General features: G+C 50.7%; 6 protein-coding genes across 6 annotated transcripts; 3 read left to right on the top strand and 3 right to left on the bottom strand.

Annotated features, from left to right (window-relative positions):
- Positions 1-2,800: 2,800 nt before the first annotated feature.
- N7462_011443 (uncharacterized protein) lies at positions 2,801-4,599 on the top strand (the record flags this gene model as incomplete). The annotated part of the gene is made up of 3 exons (XM_057083157.1): positions 2,801-3,312; positions 3,368-3,512; positions 3,568-4,599. The coding sequence occupies 3 exons, from the start codon at positions 2,801-2,803 to the stop codon at positions 4,597-4,599; spliced, it is 1,689 nt and encodes a 562-aa protein (XP_056927896.1).
- A 1,042-nt stretch (positions 4,600-5,641) lies between these two features.
- On the top strand, positions 5,642-7,016 carry N7462_011442 (uncharacterized protein; the record flags this gene model as incomplete). The annotated part of the gene is made up of 7 exons (XM_057083156.1): positions 5,642-5,817; positions 5,874-5,986; positions 6,044-6,447; positions 6,491-6,620; positions 6,678-6,712; positions 6,764-6,902; positions 6,964-7,016. 7 exons carry the CDS (start codon positions 5,642-5,644, stop codon positions 7,014-7,016), a joined length of 1,050 nt encoding a protein of 349 aa, XP_056927895.1.
- A 164-nt stretch (positions 7,017-7,180) lies between these two features.
- N7462_011441 (Zn(II)2Cys6 transcription factor) lies at positions 7,181-9,609 on the bottom strand (the record flags this gene model as incomplete). Its single annotated transcript, XM_057083155.1, has 2 exons — positions 7,181-9,248; positions 9,302-9,609. The coding sequence occupies 2 exons, from the start codon at positions 9,607-9,609 to the stop codon at positions 7,181-7,183; spliced, it is 2,376 nt and encodes a 791-aa protein (XP_056927894.1).
- A 1,664-nt stretch (positions 9,610-11,273) lies between these two features.
- On the bottom strand, positions 11,274-11,933 carry N7462_011440 (DUF3807 domain-containing protein; the record flags this gene model as incomplete). The annotated part of the gene is made up of 2 exons (XM_057083154.1): positions 11,274-11,774; positions 11,838-11,933. The coding sequence occupies 2 exons, from the start codon at positions 11,931-11,933 to the stop codon at positions 11,274-11,276; spliced, it is 597 nt and encodes a 198-aa protein (XP_056927893.1).
- Positions 11,934-12,262: 329 nt separating this feature from the next.
- N7462_011439 (HVSL domain-containing protein) lies at positions 12,263-13,373 on the bottom strand (the record flags this gene model as incomplete). Its single annotated transcript, XM_057083153.1, has 3 exons — positions 12,263-12,656; positions 12,821-13,064; positions 13,214-13,373. 3 exons carry the CDS (start codon positions 13,371-13,373, stop codon positions 12,263-12,265), a joined length of 798 nt encoding a protein of 265 aa, XP_056927892.1.
- A 1,996-nt stretch (positions 13,374-15,369) lies between these two features.
- On the top strand, positions 15,370-16,226 carry N7462_011438 (uncharacterized protein; the record flags this gene model as incomplete). Its single annotated transcript, XM_057083152.1, has 2 exons — positions 15,370-16,011; positions 16,104-16,226. 2 exons carry the CDS (start codon positions 15,370-15,372, stop codon positions 16,224-16,226), a joined length of 765 nt encoding a protein of 254 aa, XP_056927891.1.
- Positions 16,227-16,688: the final 462 nt, after the last annotated feature.

Raw genomic sequence — 16,688 nt, 5'->3', positions numbered from 1 at the left:
GGCCCCAGTAGGGGACTATGCCTCTAATGCCTGGATGCATGCTTTTAAGAATCAGAACACCAGACCGATCAATCAAGTCCAAAGGGTAGGAACACAAGCCATTGTGGGAGCATTTCTCACGGTCGCGACCAGCGTAGCAGAGGCGGAGGCTCACATAGCTAGCAGTGTCTCCGCCCACCCACACCGCTTCGCGTTGTGGGTGTGCCACACCCTAATGCATAACCACACCCTAATGCATAATATTTCCTATTTCCCCTATCTATCGCTGCATCCCACTAGTATCTAGAAAGAAACCCTGCCCGTTCTGACGTGCTTCCTCTGCTCTATCTAACGATGCCAGGCTTTCCTGTGTAGGTTCTGGTGGTGGTGATGTTCCATATGTTTTCTTCCACTGCTTCCTTACCCGCTTCCGCTCTATATCCGCTTCCTTCTCCTTTCTTTTAGTAATAGAACGATTGGCATCTCTAATAGAGAGAACCCCTGTTTTGCTAAGCGGTGTTTTAACCTGGCGCTTGGTGATTGGGCGCTGTAGTGGTTGTTGAGCTTCCCTAATCTTGCGAATAGTATCGTTCGCTAGATTTAGGTTCTCTATAGCAATCTTGTTATGATGAAACACACGATCAAGATTACGTTGCTGCCTTGGTGTAAGATCCTCTTGATATCTAGCAATCTTCCTTTGATTCTTTTCTAGATCCTGTATAGATCTAGGCGGCGATTGGTCGATACTAGAAGAAGATATAGGTGGTGGTGAAGGTGTTGTTGTATGAAGCGGTTGTAGATCTAGCGCTAGGAGATCTGGGATTTCTTGGATAGGAAGGCTATTAATAACCTTTCTACTATCGACTGGATAGATCCCACGATCTTTGAACGATTCACGAATGATTCGCTGGCTAAACGCTCTATTCCGAATATTACCGATTATTCGAAGGAACTCCGATCTTCCGATAGGGCTTCCACCCCAAAACGCGTGGTCGTTATTCGCTAAGCGGAAGTGTTGCTTATAGCTTAGAAACGGCTTACCGTCTAGCGGTTAGCAAAGGTGTGTAGTATGTGGTAGAAATCCTATTGGTAGGATATCGTTCTCTTCGCAAAGGTGTAGGAATTCGAATGTAAGATGTGAACCGTGACCGTCGAAGATTAGGATACGTTTTTCACCCGATTTCGTACGGTCGCGTGTTGATTCTATAAAGAATCGAAGCCACTGAACTGCTATATCGTCGGTTATCCAACCGTTTAGCGATGTAGTGATTGTAGTATGTGGTGGTAGGCCTTCTGTTTGATTGAACCAAGATTCTATAAAGATCCCGTTGCCTTTGAATATAAACCAAGGTTCTAACTGCCACCCGTCGGCAGCGATACACTCGATAGTCGTTATATTTTCGCCTTGGTCTGGCTAAGGAAGATCTACTATCTTCCTACTACTACTACTACTACTACTAGTAGTAGTAGTAGTAGAAGATATAACGTTTCTAGATCTTCCTTCGCCTGGTTGAAAGCCGTATTCATCAAAGTTGTAGACTAAGCGTGCTAGTGTAGTCTTCTTGATTGTTTAGGCTAAAAGATCGTACTAATGTTGTAATGCTGCTGGATCTTCTGCTAGGATTCGCTTTGATTCCTTCGTATACTGCTTAGTAGGCCCTAATTGAAGATGTTTAGGAAGCCTATTAATAAAGCGATACGCCCACATCTTGCTAATCGGCGGCTTCCCGACGCGTTAGCATGCACGATTCGCCCACGCTTCTAGTATCCTAGGAGTGATAGGCATATAGCAATCGTTCATATATTGGATCCAGCGAATCAAGGCCTCTTCTTGATAGGTTTCTAGAGCGTATCCGTTCCCGCTTCTAGCTATGCGAGGCCCTGTTCCCTTTTTAACACGTCGATAGAGAGTGCTTTGATTAACACCAAATTCGCGTGCTAGACGCGCAATATTCGGCTTCTCTTCGCGTGACGCTGCTAGGCAGGCCTCAGCCATACGAGATTCATCAATTTTAGGCATATTTAGATAGTGGTGTTGGATAGAGAAGCAAAAAATAGGGTGGTGGGAAAGATTATGCATTAGGGTGTGGTTATGCATTAGGGTGTGGCACACCCACAACGCGAAGCGGTGTGGGTGGGCGGAGACACTGCTACTGCACAGCGCCGATTCTGGAAACGAGCCGTGAAAATATGGACAGACATCCACACCTTGCCGGAAACCAATCCTCTCTGCAGAAGTACAGATCGGATCAGGAAGTTTAGAAGATACCACCGCTCGCCGTTGTATCACGTAGCCGATGCGCTTAAGCACATCGACATAGAAACACTGGAAACGATTAATCCATTTACGTTAGCTCCATGGGAGGAGTGCATGCAGTACTAGTGTAAATGACATATTCCAAGCCAGATTAATTAAAGGTTCACTGTTCCTTAAGCCGCTGGTTGGTCAGGACATCAGACGATATTCTCAATGGAGATTTCGGGCAACTCCTTGGAGGCTAAGAAAGAACCGGCCCGGAGAAGGGTAGTTATGGAAAAAGCCCACTTACTCAATTTGGATGAACTCCGCCAACTCCGGCCCACCAAAAGCACGCAGAATGGAGAGTAAATAGGATTAGGTAATCCACACCCACTGCGTAACTAACTATCATACATCGAACGCTTATTATGAGTAAGGATGCTCATTATGAAGGATTGCATTTTCCTTCTGTGTTGGAAGACGCTCCCGGTCTTCAAGGTTCCCGTCTTCCGCGATAAATATCTGCGCATCCAGCATCTATCGTGTTGACATTAATCCCTCGAAGAACCGAAAAGAGACATCATGGCCGAAACATCGGTCACACCCAGCTCAGAAGGCCTCAATGACCATCTCGAAAGGTCCAGAGTCTCCGAAGGCACAGATCTTGAGAACAACGCCTCCCCGTCGTCTGCCTCCGTCGAGAAGGAAAATGAATCATCCACCACAGAAGACTCCCCTCCCAAGCAGACAGTCTCTAGCCTCCGTTGGCTTCTCATCTGCGTGGCCATCTTTTCGGCCAATATGCTTTATGGACTAGACACCACCATTGCAGCCGACATCCAGGCTGCAGTATCGGAGACGTACGACAACGTGACACAGTTGGGTTGGTTAGGTGTGGGATTCACTCTGGGCTCAACAGTAGCTATCTTGCCTCTCGGCAAGGTATTCGGAACCTTTGACGCGAAATGGGTATTTGTGAGTTGCTTGACTATGTTTGCTGCAGCGAGTGCATTGTGCGGTGCGGCGCCATCAATGAACGCGATTATCGTGGGACGGGTTTGGGCTGGTGCTGGGGGCGCAGGGATGTACTTGGGGTACAGTATTTCAGTCAATTGAAACTGTGAGTGTGGTGCTGATGATAGCTGTTAGAACGCTCAATCTGGTGACGATCATGAGTAGTCCACAGCAGCAGCCGTTTTATATCGGGATGACCGGGTTCGTGTACGGCAGTGGGTGTATTCTGGGTCCGATTGTGGGCGGGTCGTTGGCGGATAGTTCGGCGACGTGGAGATGGGTATGTCATTCGCAGCAGTCCTTTTGACGGGTCATTCCAGTTAACAAGGAATAAGGCTTTCTATCTCAACCTTGTCATCTTCGGCGCCATGTCGCCCATCTATCTATTCATTCTTCCATCGCTCCCCCGTCGCCCCGGCATCCCCTTCTCCGACAAGCTGCGCTCCCTCGACTGGCTAGGTATTGTCCTAACCACGGGCCTCTACGTTTCGTTCACACTGGCCTTCACATTCGCGGGCTCTATCTGGACATGGAGCGACGGACGTTTCATTGCTCTCCTCGTCGTCTTCGTCGTTCTCACCGTCATCTTGTCTGTGACACAGCGGTTCTCGATCCTCACAGACCCAATTAACCGGATATTCCCCTGCGAATTCCTTCGCGACCCCCAGCTCATCCTGCTGTATGTGTGCATGGCCTGCGGCGGTGCTGCGCTGTTTGTAACCATCTACTACATCCCGCTCTACTTTCTCTTCGTGCACGGCGACAGCGGCACGCAGGCCGCTGTGCGTCTCCTCCCCTTCATCTGCTTCTATGTCGCCACTATTTTAACCTGCGGCGCGGTCATGGGCCTGACGGGCTACCATAACCTCTGGTACCTCTTCAGCGGGATCTGCATGACCTGCGGCGCTGCGGTCATGTACACCGTGCAGTACGATACCCCTGCGGCAAACATCTACGGCTACTCCATTTTGCTGGGGCTGGGGATGACCACCACCCAGGCGGGGTATGCCGTGGGCCCATTCTTCGTCAAGCCGGACCGGGTCGCGGAGCTGATCCAGTACTTGAATATCTCGCAGGGATCGAGCCAGCTGATTGGATTAGCAATCGCGAGTTGTATTTTCCAGAGTTTAGGGTTTCAGAGACTCAAGGAGGTGCTTGCGCAGACGGAGTACTCGGATGCGCAGATTCAGGCGGCGATTACGGGGGCGAGGAGTGAGCTGTTACAAAACGCAACGCCGGAGTTGAGGGCGAAGTGTGTGGATGCGATTGTGAAGACGATCGGGGATGTTTGGGTAATGGTTATTGCTGCGGGGGCGCTGTGGACATTGTGCTCCCTGTTTTTGACGAGGAAGAGGTTTCTTGTGTAAGGTAGATGGTGGCGAAGCATGCCGGAAGGAGTGAGCGATAGATTGTAGCTGAGCATAGAATGTCAGATTTGGTGATTCGCCTTCTCACATGATTACATGCAATCTTCTAGTGCCATCTCAATCAACCCCTCACCCAGTTCTAGCCCCATTCGATTCGTATTCCCTTCAGGCTACACTAGACCTTACAAATCAAGCCGGTAGGTCCGCTAAAGTAAAGACCCATTATTTTGACAGTTCTTTTGACAGAGTGCGTCATTTTCAATATCCGCAATCCGTAGACTGTATGTTACCATCCACTCTGTAGAAATTTAATTTCATCCCACGTATTTCACAACTGCCGCAGGCTATATAGCTAAAGGGGTCCCCGTCTCCCAGGGCCCCTACCCCCTATTCCTACTACTATCAGCGCTCTCGTCACAGCCTATATTCCTAAGTCCCAACATACTCTTTCACTCTTACCTATAGTCACGTTTTCTATCACAATTTTACTTTTTTTTTTAAAAAAAAAAGTTAAGTAATATTTCTTCAGTATTTTATCTTAAAGAAAGTAACTTAGTAGATCTTTACCTTGTATTTTCTATTGAATAGACTAGTATAGTGAGTTTTCAAAGTTCATGACTATAGTACCTACTAGGTAGTATAAGACACATGAGATGAATTCATTTTTCGAAGGTGGAGACGATAGAATACAGTCTGCGGGATTGGGGATGTTGAAAATGACCCACTCTGTCAAAAGAACTGTCAAAATAGTGGGTCTCCTAAAGCGCCAAGAAACCAGCCCTAGCTTTCTGCTTCCGCCTCCAACTCCGGCAACTCCTTCGAGACGAACAAAGGACCAGCCCGAGATAAAACCGCGTGAATAGCTATCTCAAGTGTGACGTTACCGCATGATAACTCCGGATCAGAAGGACCTACTCCCCTTGCCTAATTGTGTTTGTATCACAGCTATATATATGTATAAAAAGCGCCTCTCAACCTGTATCCTATATCTCTTCCAATTCCCATTCCCACCTACAGCGAGACACTTAGAAGCAACAACAAAATGACCATCCCGCAAACCTTCAAGCAAGCCATCTTCAAATCTGCCGGCACCCCACTGGTCATCGAGGAAGCACCTCTCACGCCGCCCGGCTCCAATGAAATTCTTGTGAAGGTGGAAGCATGCGGTGTTTGCTTCTCGGATGTATTTGCGCAGAGTAACGTTATGGGTGGGGGATTGTGTGTTTCTCTCCTTTCTCCTCGTGGGATACTACTAATGACGGACCTACTAACAGTCCCATCGTCCCCGGTCATGAGATTATCGGCCGTGTAGCTGCCATTGGAGATGATGTCTCTGGTTGGACCGTCGGGGATCGTATCGGAGGGGGCTGGCACGGAGGACATGATGGTACGACCTATTCCGTCCCCATCCTTTTTTCCGGCTCAAATAACTGACACTAAAAAGGAGCATGCAAAGCCTGCCGCAAAGGCTGGTACCAAATGTGCAGCTCGCAGGTCGTCAATGGCGAGACCAAGAATGGCGGATGTACGTCTTCCCCCGTTCCTCTTCCTTTCCCCCGCGCATTCCTGGAAATGGTGTTGATTTGGTTCGTTGCAGATGCGGAATACTGCCTCCTCAACCCAGAAGCTGCTGTCCGCGTTCCCTCCCACGTCCCAGCCGCAAAGTATGCCCCCATCCTCTGCGCCGGCGTCTCCGTCTTCAACTCCATCCGGCACATGAACGTCCCTGTCGGCGAGACTGTTGCCATTCAAGGCCTCGGCGGTCTGGGCCACCTCGCCATCCAGTACGCCAATAAAATGGGATACCGGGTGGTTGCGATCTCGCGAGATGCAACAAAGGAGAAGTTTGTAAGGGGAGTTGGGCGCGCATGACTACATTGACTCGAGTAAGGAAGACGCCGGGGTCACGCTGCAGAAGCTGGGCGGGGCATCGCTGGTCGTTTCGACAGCGCCAACGGCTGAGGTGATAAGTCCGTTGTTGAAGGGGCTGGGGATTTTGGGGAAGTTGTTGATGTTGTCAGGTCAGAGATTATCGACCCTGCCTTCTGTTGGCACATTTTCATACTGATGGTGTATAGTGCCGGGTGAAGTCCCCGTTGATACGGCCACCATGGTAAGTAATATCTTCGATGGTTCCAAGGGCAATTACTTACCAGAAGTCCAGCTTAAATATGGCCTCTCGGTGCAGGTTTGGCCCTCTGGCCATGCCACCGACTCGGAAGACACGATTGCGTTTACCGAGCTACATGAGATCAATTGTATGGTGGAGGAGTTTCCTTTAGAAAAGGCGAACGATGCGTTTGGTGAGATTTTCTCTGTCCCTCAAAGCAGGCCAATCCCGGTGCTAATCCGAACCATCTACAGAGGCAATGACGAAGGGAAGCGTCAGGTTCCGCGCAGTTATCACCATGGATTAATTCAGAGCACACCGATCGAAGTACGGGAAAGATAACCATCGAAAAGGTAGATTAAATGACTTGCTTGATCCTTCGAATGAATGCATGAAGAAAAACCGCGATTCTAAAGCTATATCAACATGGGTTGTCGTGTCATCATACATTTGAGATCCATAGTAAAGGGGTCATTCGTAGCTGAAATCCCACGCATCGGCCAAGTTTTTCGACCCTGCATACAAGGGCTCGAAACTGTAGAACGAATCAACGTTGTACGCTAATCCCATGGCTCCCGCCAGTGTGCTCTGAAACATGGCCGAGGGCTCATCAGGCAGCATCAAATAGCCGGCCGCATCTGTCCCGATCGACCCTAAGAATCCTTCCATTTGGTCCGAGAACGGGGGAGTCAGTGTGGTTGCAGCTCCGACACCCGCAGCCAATCGGCCGTGGAGAAAGTCTGCCTTGGCTGCGAGTCCCCGAGTCACATTGGCGGCACTCCCCGCGACCGCAAAATTGTGGCCAAATACCTCGAAGACGGTGATGGCGCTGTCGATGGCCGCGCGGGCTGTTGGAGTGGGCGGATTGGAGGGGTATGCAAGGATGAAACCAACCATGGAGAGAGTTGAGTTCCACTGCCATTGAAAGGCCTCGTACCAGCCTTTGAGGAAGTCGGTCGCGGGTAGTATTTGGCGAAGGATGTGTGTGATGGCGATGGCATGGTTGACACACGAGACTGCATGTCCTTCGGCGACGGGTGTGCTATTGACGCTAGTGGCTGACGTGGAGGGGAAGCAGATGAAGGGCCGGTAGATGTTCATACAGAGGTTGTGGTAGAGAAGCTCCAGGAGAAGCCGTTGGCGCTGCAGCCACAAGGGCGCATACCGTTCCAGGTCTAGGACAGATCGGTCAGTTGAGAATGGCTCTCCACCGTCTTTGCGTTTGGTCTTCATGCCGTCAGGGACATTCCGTAACCACTCCCGGATACTGTCCATCTGGGAAATGAGAAATTTCGCTAACGCTTCCAGGGACGATTGATCCGTATACAGGCTCTTCGCATCATTAGCACCCAGAATTTTAGCCCGTTTCTCATAAAATCCAAGATAAACTGTCTGTGCCGCTAGCACTAATTCTGTGACGAGGCGGCTGTACGTCAACCACGTTACCTTGTCGCCATAAGCCGCGATGTTGGACACCGACAGCCGAGCCAGCTCATGATCGTCGGCGGGCAGTTGGCACGTTGCCGTCATGTCATGCAGGGAGCATGGTCGGCCCAGCTTCATGCATGTTTTGCTTTCGATCATATATAGCGTCCACCAGATGCGTTTGCGCAACTCGCGCTGGGGACGTGGCAGGTTTTCCCGCGGTTCGAGATGGAGACCGAGAATATGAGCGGTACGCACCGCGAGCGCCAGGGTAGTGTGCGCCATGTTCTGAAAGGAAGCGTTGCACAAGTAGATGACGGAAAAGATATGGCATTGCAAAGTGGTGGTGGATGGACTTTCCAGCTCCGAACTGAGTAGTGCTTGCGACCGACGGTAGTACCATCGGCCCGCGATACTTGCGTCGTTTATGTCGACATGGCCATCAGGTGGGTCCGCGGTCATGGTGGGATCAAGGCTGCTGCTGTTTGGAGTCAAGGTGACGCCATATTGCATACACAGAGCGAGGACTATATCGACCAGTGCAGAAGGTTTGCGCGTGGTGGCCGAATCGACCCAGAGGGATTTATAATGCTCCCGAAACTCCGCTTCATCAAGAATCTGGTAGGTCGGATGGTAGGAATGCCAGAACAGATTCAGAAAGTAATCTTCCTCGATGCTACTGAGATATGTCTCCGACCCCACAGGCCCATCGGCGATTGTGGCAGGCACTGGCAGCTCCTCCGGAACGTGTTTTGCCGAGGTAGGACTGGTGAAGAGGCGACTGGCGGAGCTAGGATGCATGTTGTGATCCTCCTCAGGTTGTTCGAGGACGGCGCTGAGGTATGCGCTCATGCGCCCAATAAAGTAGAAGGCCGACGAGGGCCCATACCATTGGGTTTGTGACGAGTGTGCAGTGGGCGTATGGATTCCATCCCATTCTTTCTTGATTCCCGATTGTCGGCTTTGCTTTCGGATCGTGCGATCGTCGCCGCTGGAGACAGAATTGGTGGCGGCGGTGGTGGTGGTGTTCGGATTGGTCTTGGAATTGGTATTGGTAGCATTCTCGAGTTGCTCTTCGAGTTCTTGAACGCGTTGTCGCAGTCGCTCAATCTCTCTATTTGGGGGGTTGTTAGTCCCAGATAGTCAACGCGTTCGGAGATTTGGTACAACCTCACAGCATGTGGCAGAGTGCGAATTTCTGCCGCACTCTTTTTGATGCAGTTTTCGCCTCGATTGCGACAGTTCTGACAGGGCAAGCTCTTGTCACACTTGATCCGATGCACACGGCACCAGTCGCAAGCTCGTGAGACCTGGTTGCGCTTCAAACGGGGAGGAACCGGAGTGGAGGCGGCGGAGGAGGCGGTGGTGGACGAGGAAGAGGAGGGGCCGTTGGTGAGCCTTGTTTCGCTGTTGCTGTTGTTGCTGTTGCTGTCGTCAAAGCGATTAGGGGAAATAGCGACAAAAGTGGAGAACATGACGGTCGTCGCTCCTGAGGTCAGAAGTTAGAAAAATGATCTGTATAGAGGACCTTGATGGATTCCGGCCATGCTCCGGATAAAATGGATAGATCTGGATGGAATAAATATCTACGATGGATGGATGATGCTTAAGATTGCGTCTAGACATGCATTCGAGCGCTCGAATCGAAACAAGGCTCAACAACGGCCCCTCCTCTAGCTCCACCTCTAGCTCCAACAAAGAAGCTGGGTTCTTTGTTGCTCTCCTTCCTTCTCGATGCAACTCAATTGGACGCCTGAAATGGGGCCGGCGGTACGGCCCCCTCAAGATTGGGTATTGCCCCCCTCAAAACCCTACCAAAAATGCTCAAGATTTATTACACAAGTAATTTCCAAGGCCGCTTGAAGACTTAATACTTACCATTTAAACGTCAAACGTTTGATTTTTCTATTAGTATTTAACTATTCTAGAATTAATATTATATTTAAATATTAATTTAACGATAAATTATACTTCTAGGCCTAGAAAGACTAATATTTAAGTCTGGTATAGGTTTGTTTGTATCTATTTTCACTATATCTTAGGCCTATATTACGCGCTGCTAACTAGTTAACGTAAAATATACGTTATCGTAACGTACCTCTCTCGTAATTTTTGACGATCTGATCTCGCAACTATACTGTTGCCGAATCGCTAAGGCCTTACAACTCGGGTCTATAGAGTAGACCGAAGACGTATATAGTTGAAGGGCGCCTAGTTAGTCGACGAAGTAGTTACGGAAGAACTACTAAGTGTTCCTCCTAGTTCTAGGTGTATCCTTATATTGTACTATGGAATAATTAAGTAACTAAGATCGATTAGTAGGTCTCAAGTAATAATATGTAAATTAACGCGAAGAACTAAATATTGCAGTGGGGAAATAGCTTACACTAGGGAGGTCTCTGATTGGAGGATATCTTTTCTAGTATATAGTCTTTACAGGATATAGCTTCGCATCTCCGATAGGGAGAGAATCAACTCTTTGGCTCTCTTCGCTTCATCTGCTTCTGCTTTCCCTTCTGGGAGGCTTCCTTCATCGTGGTGTATAGTGGTTTCTTAGTCTGTTCGTTGATCCATCTCATCCTGCCTGCATTCTCAGGCTTGCCGTAGAGCGCCCTGGTTCACTATCTAGACCTTAGGCGGTCTGTGACGAGGTAAGTACTCGATATTTGCACGGCAGACAGTCGATAGCAAGGTATTTCCTCGTTGTTTGTGCCCTGACCGACAAGAACACATGAAACAACGCAACGAAGCCGGGCTGGGCCACACTTTTTGCAATATCACTTGTGATAGCAGTCCTGATATTTCGTCAACTTCTGGCTTAAACAGTTGGAGACAAACAAAATCATATGAAAGGAGATTTTCAGAGAGAAGATTAAAGTCGTCAAAGCCTTACACATTTGCTAGATGGTATGGCATTCCGACTAAGGATGACTTGAAGATTTTCATCATGGTAAACAGGAATATGAAGCCGGATGCAAACAGAAAAGGAAAAGACAGAAAAAAACCGCGCACTTACCAAGAGTTGATACTCGTATGAGAGTCTGCTGCAGATGGTATCGCATTCGCTCAAAGCAGGGATTGCCTTTTACCGGCTCCTCCAAAATTGCATATCAAAGATCGCATGTTCCCGATTCTCAGTTCAATCATCGTAAGAAACTATCCTGCGACCTGACGGGGGCATACGAGGCTGCGAAGAACGATTTTGCGGAGTCGACTGCGACTCATTATCCTCATAGTCGAGGGTCTCTGACGGCGCATCCTGCGTTTCACGTCGAGTCTTCTTCTGAGATCTGTCTCCCACTGACGATCGCCGAACAACCTGAGCCTTGGTCTCCTTCGCGTTTTCTTCGTTCCCTGCAGCCTCTCCGCTTCGGGGACTGTTATCGCATCTTGATCCTTCTTCGGAGATAATCCGTCGAGCTTCGTACTCGGCATCGTCTTCCTGGAGCTGCTTGGCACGCAGAAGCGCGTGAATCTCGCTATGTCTGAAGATGCGGATCTGCTCGTCAGTCAAGGTCCGCTTGACCCCATCGGGGTAGTATCCTAGTCCGTCATCGTCTTCTTCGAAGGCTGTCTCCGCCGTCGGTAGATTTACTGTTTGGTGGCCTGGAAAATGTGCCGCTTGGAAGGCTTGCAGATCCTCCTAGGGTCAGAAGTCATATTAGCTAATGCTCAAAATGAGAGTGCGAAGCGGAGAACTTACCAGGGTAACAGTTGGGATCTGCATTGTGGTGTTGGGGAGCTGATGCAAAGCTGAGCGGCTGGCGGCGCGGGTCGCGACTGTCCGCTTACGTAACATCACGCGTTTGGACAACTTGAAGCTAGACGCGATGATTTCCTTTCTTGCTTTTATGCAAGCAAGCAACTCTCGATGTTTCAGCATGGTCCTTTTGGCGGCTTCTCGCTCATCGATACTTTGGGGTAATTGAATGCCGGTGTTAGATTTTCGCCAAGCAACAGTTGGGTGAGACACTGCTGAGACCAACACTCGATTCAGGGTATACAATTGAAGCCGGTGGAAGTTGCAGTAGCTAGCCCATCCAATGCTCTATTTTAGAATCTAGGAAATCTATACAAGCCATAACACACCCATACTCACATCCCAGCACTACCTGGGCCGGCTGCATCTCAGACATCAACTGGCAACCGAATGCTCTCCACTTGATTCCCAATCTTCGCCTTGACACTGTCAAAACGCACCCGTAGGCCGCGTACTGACCCAAGGTCAATACCCGCGACACGCTGGGCATCGGCCAGGCTAGGCCCCACCAGACTCCATGCCAGCGAAATGTGGAAGCAGTCCGAGAAGTCTGCGACAGGCTGCATGTCGCCGTGGGCAGATGCCATCGACACCCGGGACTGACGGACTTTGTGCGGGGTCGCGTAGAGAGGCGGTTGGTCATACTGAGCGAGAGCGCGGTTAGATAGCTCCAGCAGCCGATTCAGACCGTCGCTAGCAGGCCGTGCGACATGCAGCACAAGGAACCATCGCGTGCGCTCGTGATTGGCCACCCATTTGAGACTGTTCGGCGTGACATGGAATCTGTGTCGGGAACGGTGTTAGAGAGATGAGATGGGGCATTTCTTTCATTCTTTCATGTTTCTTTTCTGGGAAACTTGCAGCATGCGAGGTACTGGGCACTGGGCACTGGGCACTGAGACGTTGTCTGAGACATAAGAACTTACGGTGAAATGTGCGAGTCTTGGATGGAAGCCTGGAGGAGCTCGGAAAAGGCAGCGCGCTGCTCAGTGCGCAGGACTACGGGGCGCGAGAGGCTGATGTGTAGTGGCAGCTGAGCGCCCAGGTCGCTTTGTAAGAGGCTGTGTACAGCGTGGGGGCTGTCATCCTCTTGCGCGTCCGGACAAGAGGTCGACTTGGACTGAGGAATGAGATCTGTAAGGAGAGCCAGCTCATCCTTGGACGGGTACCCTGTGCCAAAAAAAGATTAGCGTTCAGGTAGCCATGAAACAACGCGAGGGCGCACACACATTCTACATAGAGATGAGTTGGCCAATTGCCTTCTACATGGGGGATGACACGTTTGCGGCCTCCATGGAGGCTAGGGTCATCTTTTACACTGACGCGTGTGCTGGAGGCGTAGAGATCGTGGAAGGCTGCTGGGAGCGGTGGCAGGGCGAAACCCGACCGTGAGGTCTCATGGCGGGGTTTCTTGGCTGGTGGCGGAGATTCCGGCGCGTCTGCCTCGGACTCGGAGTCAGAATATTGGACTAGGGGCATGGAGGCATGAAGGGGAATGGGGTGTTGTTGAGATTGACCCTTTGTGGGGAACTGTCGCGAATGCGGTGACAAGAGTTGGAGGGCGATCGCCCGTGATCAGACCGCACAAGCGCAAGAATCCATGGAATTGAGGTCAGTGATGCACCGACTAAGGTCTTGTTCGCAGTGCATCCTCTGATATTCATTCCATTACTGTTTTGCAGATTTTGCTCTATTTTATTTTATACTTTCACTCTCTACTCTGGGTTCTGGAGAATCCGCAATGCGCTGGGTTGTCCCGCGAATCCTGCCGCCACCTGGAAGTATGCCGTCCAGAGATGATCTCGACGATAAGGGAATCCCACATAAAACTCTAAATTCATCTACAGGAATTCAAGTGGAAATCTAGTTTGCGCATCCTCTTGCGATCGCAGTATTTGGCGCTGTCCTGAGTCGGCAGCGAATGGCAGGGACGGCATGCGTCCGATCTCGATTCTCAATCCGAACTTGACCTGGATGTGGTGTAACTGTTGAGCTTCTGCTGAGTCAATCGGCCCGGAACTATGTCTGGAGCCCTTCTGATTGGCGCCACTGCTGGTGCCTGCCAGGCTCCCCTGGATGCACTTTTGGGCCGGTACTGCCGGTACCTCCCAAGGGTACAGAACCAGAGGGGAGACTGAGATCATAGGATCTCAATTAAGCTCTCCAGAGAAATCCGCAGAGAAGACCTCTCGGGTCGGGCGTGAGCGTGTTCAGCTGGTCCGGTTGTTCATGGGCCCCCTTCGTCTCCGGTCTCCCGGCTCGCGTGCCGGAGACAGGACGGGGGCTGCATATGCAAGGGCTACACGAGGATCTGTCGGTCTCATTGCCAATAGTTTAGACTCATGCTAGGAATGTTCACTATCTGGATCATCGTCTCCTCCGTATTGGGCTCTGGTGGCCTTAGGAGGGGGGAGGGGTAATGGCGAGCAATTCTTCGCGCTATTCTCACTAGTCGATAAGCTTAATTGATAGTGCACGGGTCATCGGTCCTGAACCAGCCAAATATCAAGGAACAAGCTTTTCCGCGGCGTGCGCTTCAGGGCCAGTTCCTATGAATCATCACAGATCAATGTAGAGTAATCCTACCTGGTTGACACTTTTTTTTCCCGCGGGTGGCATCCGCGTCATTGATGGAGGCAGTCTCGGAAGCGAGTGGGATGCAACGATGTACATCATGAATCAGCACCGCATAGCCGAGGCGGACCACGCGGTGACTGACTAATCGTGCACCTGAGCGGAGAGGCCCGAAGGGTGTGGATAGCGATAGTCAGACTGATCGTCGGGCTGACGGCATCCTGGAGGCGAGCACTGAAAACTCGCGAGCAAAAATGGAGACGAAAATGCAGTATGATGGCAGCGTGGACCGACTTTGCGGATGAGATATGAGGTCACCAGTGGAGATCGCTCATGACAGTGCAACGGGGTCGCCTCCGCCAGGGATCCTGATCGCCGCCTGATTCGGCCTAGTGCAACCGCTGAGAAACATTCTAGCGCGCTGAACTAAGGGTCTGTCGGGCCTAATCGGGCTTAGCCCGGACCCGTGGAGGATGAATAAGGATTCGGCGTCGAAGAGGCACGTCACGTCACTCGAGAGCGCCGAATGGAAAGCGCTGTGGACGGGCTCGTTCGGCGGAGCAGCGGAACGGTGGGAACCTCACTGCCTACTTCTACTTCGGATTCCTACTTCTGACTTCCTCACTCTCATCTTCCCCTACTTCCGACTACGATCCCCCTGCATCCTTTCCACACCGCATCTCGCCCCGGCTCTGTACGATCTACTGTGCATACTCTACTCAGCCCCACCTACCCTCTATTTCGGGTCATCCCCTCCATCGACCACTCTCTATATACCGCGTGATCCTCGGGACTCAGCCCCTCCTTCGATTCTCGTGTCTTTTTTCCAACTCCCTCCGGGCCTCTTTCTTACTGTTTCTCCCCATCTATCTCACTATTCGCATCGATTGTCATTGTGGCGATGGCGGCAGTCGACTGTATGTCGATGGCTTCGCGCCATCACCCTCACCACCCATACAACCAGCAACAAACGCGGGACCGCCGCTCGAGTTATAGCAGCTTTGGCAGCAATAACCCATATGCTTACTACATGTCGCCGGCGTCCTCAATCTATGCGCCGTCCCGCCGGTCCATCTCGGAATCCATCCCCACCGTCCCCATCGAGTCCCTCTGGTGGTCCGGCGCTCCCGAACACCAACCGGTGAACCCGAAGCCCCGGCGAGACGAGTCGGTTTCGCGACGACGTCGGCCGCGCCATGCCTACTCGAGACTTTCGCGACTGGTCAACCCGGATATCATTGATGAGTTGGACGATGTCACTGCCTACTCGTATCATCATGAGGGGCCTTACGATGCGGTCTGCCCGGAACGAAATCGCGTCAGCCAGCACAGTCCCCTCGAGGCTGTGAGGGAGTCGAATGAAGAAGCCCTTCGCGCAACCCCACGAGATAAAATCATCGACTCTTTGCATAGCCATCGCCCTCTTGACGGCACGGCCTTCTTCCCTCCCGGAACTGCGGACCGGGATGGCCATGTCTATGACTACGAAGAAGGGATCAATATGATGAATGATTTCGGGAACTTCATGCGTCTGCCTGGAAATGTAAGGGCCCTTTCTCCTTCCTTATATTCTCTTGTCTACCTCTCCCTGTCCCTTATTTTCTCGTGATTGGATCCATCTGACATCTTCGACAGAGATATACCGACAAGGACTTTGAGAATGACCCTTTCTACACCCAACCGATCACCAACCCATTCACTCAACTTAAGAAGAAACTGAGTCTTCGTCGGAGCAAAACGCGTCGGAGCACGGCCTGATTCTTTTGAATGGAATTTAGTGTGCCTTGATCATGACCTGATGACGACCTACGCACTTTACCCTCTTTTCCCATGATGACTGTTTCACTGATGATGATGCCCGGCTAATGAGTTTTGTATGAGATACTGGGATTCTGAATCTGGTGTTTTGTTTTGTTTTCTCTTTTTTTCTTTTCCCATCTCTTTTTACGTTTTATTTGGTTCCTTCTTTTTGTCTTGGTTCTTTCATTTCGGATTCGCGGCTTCTACCGCTCTTGCTTCAGGGTGTTTTATACGGATCGGGGCGCTATGGATATGGTCGGTTTGTATCTAGAACCTACTGCACGGCAATCGAATTCTTTTTCTTTATCTTGTCCAAAGGGCCCCTTGAGCACGGCATTCCTAGAGAGGTCGCCACCTCTGTGTCTCAAACATTGCCATCTGACACTAATTCGCCCCTCCGCCATCTACCGGATCGGATTC

This window comes from Penicillium macrosclerotiorum (assembly GCF_028827735.1).
Source record: "Penicillium macrosclerotiorum strain IBT 26536 chromosome Unknown utg000012l_segment0_segment0, whole genome shotgun sequence".
Lineage (NCBI taxonomy): Eukaryota > Fungi > Ascomycota > Eurotiomycetes > Eurotiales > Aspergillaceae > Penicillium > Penicillium macrosclerotiorum.
The sequence above is the reverse complement of the archived record's forward strand: the minus strand, read 5'-3'. Positions and strand labels throughout refer to the sequence as shown.